Here is an 8,282-nt window from a genome sequence, read left to right as displayed (position 1 = left end):
ATTTACAATCTTGTTACGATTTACTAATGAAAGAAATATGTAATTATTTGTTTATTCAATGAATGTAATTATTTCCAAACATTTGAAAGGTACTCGGCTGAAATAGCTGTATTCGTAATGGAAACGCAGTTCACACCACTGTCCATATAGGAAATCCGACAGTGATTTCCACAAAGAAATTGAAGCGTATGTTGAAGAAAGTCAGAATAAGAAGAAATATACGTATTGGTACTGTTTTGTTTTCCACCTGAAATAATTTCAAAAAATTATTATGTTCGAAATGCAACCGTGGACGCCAGCTGGCGGTGAAGCTTGAAAATGTTTGCTCATTCCTGTTCGCACAAAACTCAGGAAGTTTCTTTCTCAGTATTTTGGTACTGGCTAATTCTTAGGAGCGATTTTTCCAGAGCAATGTTGAATCGCCTCATGTAAAGGCAGCTTAAGCATCAAGAACCCCGTATTTATGGTCTGCTCTATGCTTATGTTATACGAAATTACTTTACATATATAAGTTGCGTTCCAGATGCTTCACGATTTGCAGGTTTTTACAGGAAGTCGTTCCAGGTGACCACCTCCCATAAGGTTTATTAATGGGGAAAACAGCTGTTCCTGCAAATCGTGAATTTCGTGAATATCGTGAAGCATCTGGAACGCAACTATTCATATAAATGAAGCATAGTGAAATTGCTCGGAGCAACTGTTAATGCAGCAGTAAGACTCAAAGAAATCAGATCATGGATCAAAGTAATCTCTAGTCTTTCAGATATCTTAGGAACATAAACGTGTCAAAGGTGTATCAAGAAGAAGTGTTCGCCATCCAGGAGACCTCACGGAATCTAGCTCAAAGATATAGAGAGAACAAAAGAGTCTTTATTCTCTTTGGATAACTCCTTCGTCCTATTTCCTTATAAGAACTTTTATTTGCTTACATGACGCATCGCATCAATACAGCAGTTCCAAGATATGCTTCAGGAGGGTTCTGCTCTTGAGTCAACGTGAACTAAGAAATTTACGTAAAAAACCGATTTTCATTTTCAGCCCCATTTTTTGCATTAGAAAAATCAAAACCGCCGCGAAGCAAGCGGTCATTTGATAGTACATATATGAACACTAACATTTTTTTTATTAATTAAATTATGTAATTATTTATTAAAAAAATATTATTAGAATACAATTAAAATCAACACTTTATGCTGGGTTTCTACTAGGCATTAAATGAAACAAATTTAAATGACAAAGTTGGCGTTAAGAAATACCATGGAACGTTAAGAAAAAATTAAATTCGTTTCCAAAATATTATGTAATACCTCTATATTGGCAGTACGCTAACTTCTCAATGTGTAAAGTCAGTACCGTTTTTGTGAATGTGTTGTGTACGTGAGCGCCGTTTTTGTGTATGGGTTGTATACATGTTTATTTATGTATGTGTTCCTTTTCTTTCGTACGTGTTTGTTGATTTATCTGTACTGTAATGTTTACTGCCAATATAAGAGTGTGTATTACATATGTATATGGTTTCCAAATGGCATTTTTTATATGCCATGCATTTTTCGTCATATCAATGCCAAGTAGAATTTCAGCATTACACATCTTTGATTTATCCGATGTTGCTCACTTTTTATTACCTCTCGTGCATATTTAACATATTGTTTGGCTGGAATATTGTGATAATGTTTAATATGTGTACATAGTTATAATTACAGATGAATGATTACAGTATTTTTCATTTTTATATCATTGCGTTATTGGTTTAATACTTACATACATATCTAAAATTGTGTATCTATAGGATTTTATTTTTTTGAAGCCAATTGCGCAATATACGAGCTGATTTTCTCTAATAGCATGCGATTACCATTCGCGCTTGCTTTATTTTGTACGGCATATAATGTGTTGATATCACGTTGTTCAAATGCGCTATCCGCAGCTTCATCCCATAATCTACAAAAGTACATTGTTTATAATTATAGTACATATTTAAATATTGTCTTAAAACTCACTCTGCACGTAAATACCAATGCGCCTTCCGATCATCCCGACATTTCATAATGTATTTGCGTGCCTCATGCAAATTATTCTGCTGTAGACACATCTCTACAAACGGCTCATAACCAATGGGACTTTTTTTACTTTTTGCAAATTTCTCCAAGTCATCCCATTTGTATTTTTCAGACAAGGTTATAATGCGCAACCACCAAAAGCGCTTATCTGGTACCTTGAAGTCATTTTTGATCTTTTCCGCTTCTTTGAGCTCTCCAATCTGTAGCAACAGTAGCATCGTGTCATGTATGGAGAGACCATTGAAGCTGATTTGATGCACCTTGCTGTATCTAAAAATTATTCGACTTTATTTGGAACTTTTTGTAAATTATGCATTGAGACTCACTTGGGAGTTAATACATTCTTTTGCATTTTCAATATTTTTCCTGTGTCAGCACACAATTCAGCCTCGACATGCTTTCGCCCCTGTGTATAACTATTGGCTATGATAGGCAGATTTGACTCTAAGCTATCGCTCTCGAGTGCATTGCGGAAATGGTACTCGGCAATGGATTTTTGGTCATCCTCTTGATTGTAGATATCATACAGCGCAGTCCGACTCCATTCGTTCATCATTTTTTTGTAGATATTTAAAGCCATCGGATATTCGCGTATAATTATCTGAAATGTGGTATTATTACATAACTGATGGTATTTTTAAAAGTAATTTACATTAAAATTTGCAAGCATCATTTTCTTTTTAATCTCCAATAGCACAGTAGCCACCAGCTCCGTATCCCCAGATTGCGTGGCACTTCTAATGGCGCGGTCATACTTGCCCAATTTTAGCAATAGCGGCACTTGCAATGATGCGCGAGGTTCCAGTTCAAGCAGCTAATAAATTAAAAATGTATCACATTTTTGCATATCTACAAATTTACTATGTTCATGCAAATACTTTTATAGCAAGTTCATCGCGTCCCACATCATGCGCCTTTTCAGCGATGTTACAAAAAGAGATGCCTTGCACTGAAGGATTTTTGAATTTTTCGGTAATTTTTCGCGCAACCTCATTATCGTCTGTAATAAAATAGTTACTTGCGCTGTAAGTGCCACGAATTCTTATTTGGCTTACTTTTGTCATTTACAACTTTGTGGTAAGCCCAGTGTTCTAAAATCCACGACTCTGGTAATTTCAGGTGTTTTGCTACCTGTATTGCAATGGCATAATGTTTCCGAAAGACTAGGCGGCCTAGCACAACTTCCGGTTTCAGATGACAAAATCTAGAATAAAATTTAAATCGCGCACCTTTAATTTACTAAGATATAAAAATTTGAAGCAAATTACTGTTTATAAGTCAATGGCATTGCAATTTTTTCATGACGTAAAGCATTAAGCACGCGTAGTATTCTGAGTATCCGCATATATTCATCAGGATTGTGTGAAGGAATGAAACCTTTGCCAAAGTACGCAGTCTTAAATGAAAGTTATAATATATTTAATTTTTTATGTTTACCGCAAATTAGCAAAATTATTTACACGTAACAGGCTCTTTTGTGTCTCCGTGCAGAATTCATAACCTGCTGCTTCGATGCATTCGTCGACTGCTATGTCCATTTTATTGCGAAACAAACTCAAATATTCATCAGCTTGGTGTGATTTTTCCTGGTATTTCTTTTGTGCCTCAAATAAAAAGCTGGAAGGTTCTTGGCTGTTTACCGCAAATATATTTTGTACACACTTCGGCAACTTTTGAATCATTTCATGTGCGTTGTTAGTTATAATTCGTACACCATCCATTTCGGCCACGAGAAATATTGCTGGATCATAGGTGAACAGATTTTTATCGCCATTGCGGTTAACAACCAATAGGAATGAAGGATAGGATATGACTACAGCATCAGCCTGATGGTTCTCAGAGCTCATAACCCATTCAATTTGCCGTGGAATATCTTTTCTTCCTGTGTCAAATTCACAATATTTTTTATTCATATCTACTGAGCCTAGCCATAGGAGCCCATTATTTGTATACAACGCTAGATTTTGATGATTGTAAGACACTGACATGAGTAGTATGCGTTCGAACGGTCGGTCAAAGAGATTTCGTTTAATCGTGCCCACGGACTCGCCAGGGAATAATTTAATAATTTCTTGATCACGACCCAACAAACAATATGTGTTTCGTTCTTCTGTGATTATTTCCCAACAAGTGCATTCTGACGCGGATTCTGAAAAAGCCATACCATAACAATGTATATACTTATATATATCATTTAACTTTACTACCACAAAAAATGATATTTTTTGTGATTAACTAACTTGGAATTTCTGGAAGTTGTCGTGTACGAACGTCTTTCGCGTTATTGAGTTTCAAGAATATGCGTCCGGTTGTTGTAAGCACGGCTATGCCGGTACCGGAAGTGGATTGAAATATTTTAGCATCCACAATCTAAATTAAATATTTATAATTGCAAAAAAGAAAATTTTTTTTTATCAAACACACACCTTGGTTAAACTAGCCTCTTGGCCCATACTGTATGAGTCCTTTTCGTTGCCAAACATGTCATAAATAAATACTAATGCATCATCTTGGACACAAATAAGCTCCTCCATATCTGACCAGCCCATGTTAATTAGTTTGCCGTGGTTCCACTGTAACCAATTTGGAATTGTGTAAAAAGATTCATTTACAAATATGCATTATTTTTTCCGTATTATATACAAACCATGATTTTGGCCAACTCCAGACCGGCTGTGTCGAATATGCGTATCGTGGGTTTGACACTACCTTTAACTGGTACAATTTGCTTTGGATCTCGCATCACGGCTAATGGTCCACCAAACGGTGCGCCCACAACTTTCATGTACTCCAAGTCCACATCCAGTGGCCAGTCGGGAGTAAAAAGGTCCAATTTTCTTGAAAATGTAGCGCGTATATTGAACTGGATTATACATAGTGAATATAAAACCTTCGATATATTACCTATACGTATCCGGGCGTAGGACGAACCAATCGCCCGTGTTATACATAATCGGCATTTTGAGTTTTCTTTGTTTAGTAGAAAATCGAAAAATTACAAGAAACTCCTACTTGCAAAATAATAACAAATGCACTTAATGATTAGGGATGGAAACATTTAAGCAATGTTATCGATATATCTGTTAACAAAATTTAAGACTATCGATATCGTTATAACCAGTGGGACAGTGATCGGATGTCTCTAAAATTACAATAGATGCAGCACATTGTATGTAATTCTTGAATACTAGAAGTATTTTTTGTTGCGAACCCGTACGAGTCCGGACTAGTCTGATATAGTCAGAATCAGTCAGATTTTACTGGAAATCGATCCCGTACTCGGTTCTCTGACTATTGAGAGGACAAAAAAGAGAGTAAATAAAAGCTTATAAAAAGGTCATCTCTCTGTCAGAAGTTTCCAGTTTTAGTCCAAAGATTTTTTGCTGGCAAGTTCTGGTAAATGTGTCAAACGATCAGCTGTAGTGTGTTTGGCAACCAAATTGTAAACAAAAGAAAAGTACACTGTGCTAATGCATGTTGAAAAGTATTTAATTTCTTGTTTAAGTGAAAGTATTTTTGGTTATTTATATGTGGGAGCTGAGTGTGTTTACGTATAGAATAAGCAAATATTACAACCAAAATTTGGAGGTTATGTTGTTGTTGACAGAAGTTACAATTTTTTACTAGAAAGCTATCCCGTACTTTCCAATGTTACTCTCTCGCTCGGAGGAATTTTTATTTTTTGACAGATTCACTAGTTTCAGTCAGAGGAATACCGAATTGGACCTTACATATATGCCGAGCACCATTTTTTTTTTTTCTAAAACTGATTAATGCCACATTCACTATCGTAGGCCCTTTTTAAGCAATATATAAATAAATGGCTGCCCCATATAATTAACTTGTTTTGCGCGCTCTCCTCCAATTTTCGGCGCTACTGTTTGTGTTCATGCGTTTTTTGCAGAACATTAGTTGTCAACTGAACACTGTGCATTAAGTTGTCAACTAGATCAGCTGATTTGATTCGCTGGTAAATGCAAAACGAATATGTGAATAACCGTATATCATGTAAATTGTTGCTAAATTTACGGGTCTAACGTGTTCTTGAATCAATAGGTTGTAAAAACTAGTGTTTTCTTACACATTACATTAACTAATAACAAACACAAAGCATACGGGTGAGTGGAGGGCAGGAAGATTAAAAGTGCAACAATGCGCGTATGTATATATATTTTAAATTTCATCTTTTAAATCAAACATTCCATCATGCAGTGCACACGTGTCAGAGCCGCCAGGTTAGTCCAACAACCATCTACAAATATGGATACAAGTGAATCTCCAGGTGTAGCAGAAGGTGTGGACGCACTCACGTTGAATAGTCCTGGTGATGTTAAAGTAGACAAGGTACCGAACGGTGTAGAGGCCACGGAAGATGACGCTGATGTTGTGGATCCGTGGAATGTAACCTGTGCTAATGATGAAGGCATAGATTACGACAAGCTAATAAGTAAGCAATTTTTTATTTTTATTTTAGTACTTCAATAACTGAAAAAATCATTTGTAGAACGTTTTGGTTCCTCGAAAATAGATGAAGAGCTGATAACACGATTTGAAAAGATAACTGGAAAACCAGTACATCATTTTATACGTCGTGGTATTTTCTTCTCTCATCGTGATTTTCATACGATTTTGACTCTGAAAGAACAAGGAAAACCATTTTATCTTTATACTGGACGCGGACCAAGTTCGGGATCATTGCATATCGGACATTTAATACCATTTTATATGGCCAAGTATGTGTTGACATGTTAAGAGTATTAGAGTATTAGTAAAGTAAAGACGATTACAATGCCCTTTAGTTCATAGCAGGGTTGTTGCGAATATTATTCCGAAATAAAATCTTTTCCTTTGGTATCAAATGAAAGAGGACTTAAATATGTATCTTTAAAACTGAAATGTATAAACGAGGGAAGCCACAAATTGAAACATGTTTCAATAAAAAATTTTAATTAATTACTATAGAACAAACCTTGTGTCATGAATATGCATTTCTTTAGTATTAAATTATGAAAGAAATATAAATAGAGGCCGTTCATTATTTCTAAATAGTTCTAGTTTAAAGCTATTTCAGTCCTCTTTCATATGATACCAAATTTGTTTAATTTGGATAGGCGGTTTCTTTATTATCCGAAAAGGACTTTTATTTTGGAATAATATTCGCAAAAACCGTGGTTCATAGTATGAGCGGCTAGTTCTCTTTTTTTTTAACTTGCATATATATTTTTAAAATATATGTTGACATGTATGAGTATTACCGTATTAGTAAAGTAAATACGATTAAAATGCCAGTTAAGTTCATAGTATGAGCAGCTAGTTCTTTTATTTTTTTACTTGCATATATATTTTTATAACATTTTATGGCACTTTATTAAATTCTTCGCATTATCTCCTTTTACTTCCCATTAGATGGTTGCGTAAAGTAAATACGATTAAAATGCCGCTTAACTCTTTTATTTTTTTATTTGCATATACATTTTTATAATATTTTATGCCACTTTATTAAATTCTTCTTCTATGTCCTATATACTTCCCATTAGATGGTTGCAAGAGACATTCGATGTACCGCTGGTTATACAGTTAACTGATGATGAGAAATCGCTGTGGAAGGATCTGAAAATTGAAGAAGCTATTAAATTGGCATATGAAAACGCAAAAGATATTATAGCTATCGGTTTTGATGCAGAAAAAACTTTTATCTTCAACGACTTGGACTTCATTGGGTAAATTTTTAGTTTATTAAGTTTTATGTCTATGTTAATGTATGCATATTTGTTTCAGGAAATGCCCTGCAATGTATCAGAACATTATTCGCATTCAAAAATGTGTCACCTTTAATCAAGTAAAAGGTATATTCGGATTTGGTGACTCTGATATCATTGGAAAAATTGGTTTTCCTGCCGTACAAGCTGCACCAGCACTCTCCAGTACGTTCCCTTTTATTTTTACTGGTAAGAAACCAGTACACTGCCTCATACCATGTGCGATCGATCAAGATCCGTACTTTCGTATGACACGTGACGTAGCACCACGTTTGGGATTCCCAAAATGTGCGCTGCTACATTCAAGCTTTTTCCCCGCACTTCAAGGCGCGAAATCAAAAATGTCAGCCAGTGATCAGAATTCAGCAGTATTCCTTACCGATACACCAAAACAAATAAAGAATAAAATTAATAAGTATGCATTTTCGGGTGGACGTGCCACAGTCGAGGAGCATCGCAAATT

At 35.3% G+C, this 8,282-nt stretch overlaps 2 protein-coding genes across 3 annotated transcripts; one reads left to right on the top strand and one right to left on the bottom strand.

Annotated features, from left to right (window-relative positions):
* Nucleotides 1-1,484: 1,484 nt before the first annotated feature.
* On the bottom strand, nt 1,485-5,130 carry LOC118754002 (vacuolar protein sorting-associated protein 16 homolog). Of its 2 annotated transcripts, XM_036488875.1 has the most exons (13): nt 4,965-5,130; nt 4,708-4,897; nt 4,487-4,633; nt 4,301-4,430; nt 3,521-4,209; nt 3,329-3,456; nt 3,116-3,264; nt 2,939-3,060; nt 2,713-2,874; nt 2,387-2,661; nt 2,001-2,330; nt 1,762-1,941; nt 1,485-1,654 (listed from the first exon to the last, which is right to left on the bottom strand). In XM_036488875.1, the coding sequence occupies exons 1-12, from the start codon at nt 5,018-5,020 to the stop codon at nt 1,794-1,796; spliced, it is 2,526 nt and encodes an 841-aa protein (XP_036344768.1). In that variant the 5' UTR covers nt 5,021-5,130; the 3' UTR covers nt 1,485-1,654; nt 1,762-1,793. The 2 variants fall into 2 exon arrangements, with proteins under 2 accessions (XP_036344768.1, XP_036344766.1); XM_036488873.1 differs by lacking the exon at nt 1,485-1,654 and having other exon boundaries at nt 1,720-1,941.
* An 845-nt stretch (nt 5,131-5,975) lies between these two features.
* LOC118754003 (tryptophan--tRNA ligase, cytoplasmic-like) lies at nt 5,976-8,277 on the top strand (the record flags this gene model as incomplete). The annotated part of the gene is made up of 5 exons (XM_036488876.1): nt 5,976-6,218; nt 6,273-6,507; nt 6,565-6,793; nt 7,598-7,780; nt 7,839-8,277. Coding segments are annotated over exons 1-5 (1,092 nt in total), but the record flags the coding sequence as incomplete, so codon positions are not given.
* Between the last annotated feature and the right edge of the window lie 5 nt (nt 8,278-8,282).

The sequence above is a fragment of the Rhagoletis pomonella genome, unplaced genomic scaffold, assembly GCF_013731165.1.
Source record: "Rhagoletis pomonella isolate Grant_MI unplaced genomic scaffold, Rhpom_1.0 Rhpom_scaffold_03180, whole genome shotgun sequence".
Taxonomy (NCBI): Eukaryota; Metazoa; Arthropoda; class Insecta; order Diptera; family Tephritidae; genus Rhagoletis; species Rhagoletis pomonella.
The sequence above is the reverse complement of the archived record's forward strand: the minus strand, read 5'-3'. Positions and strand labels throughout refer to the sequence as shown.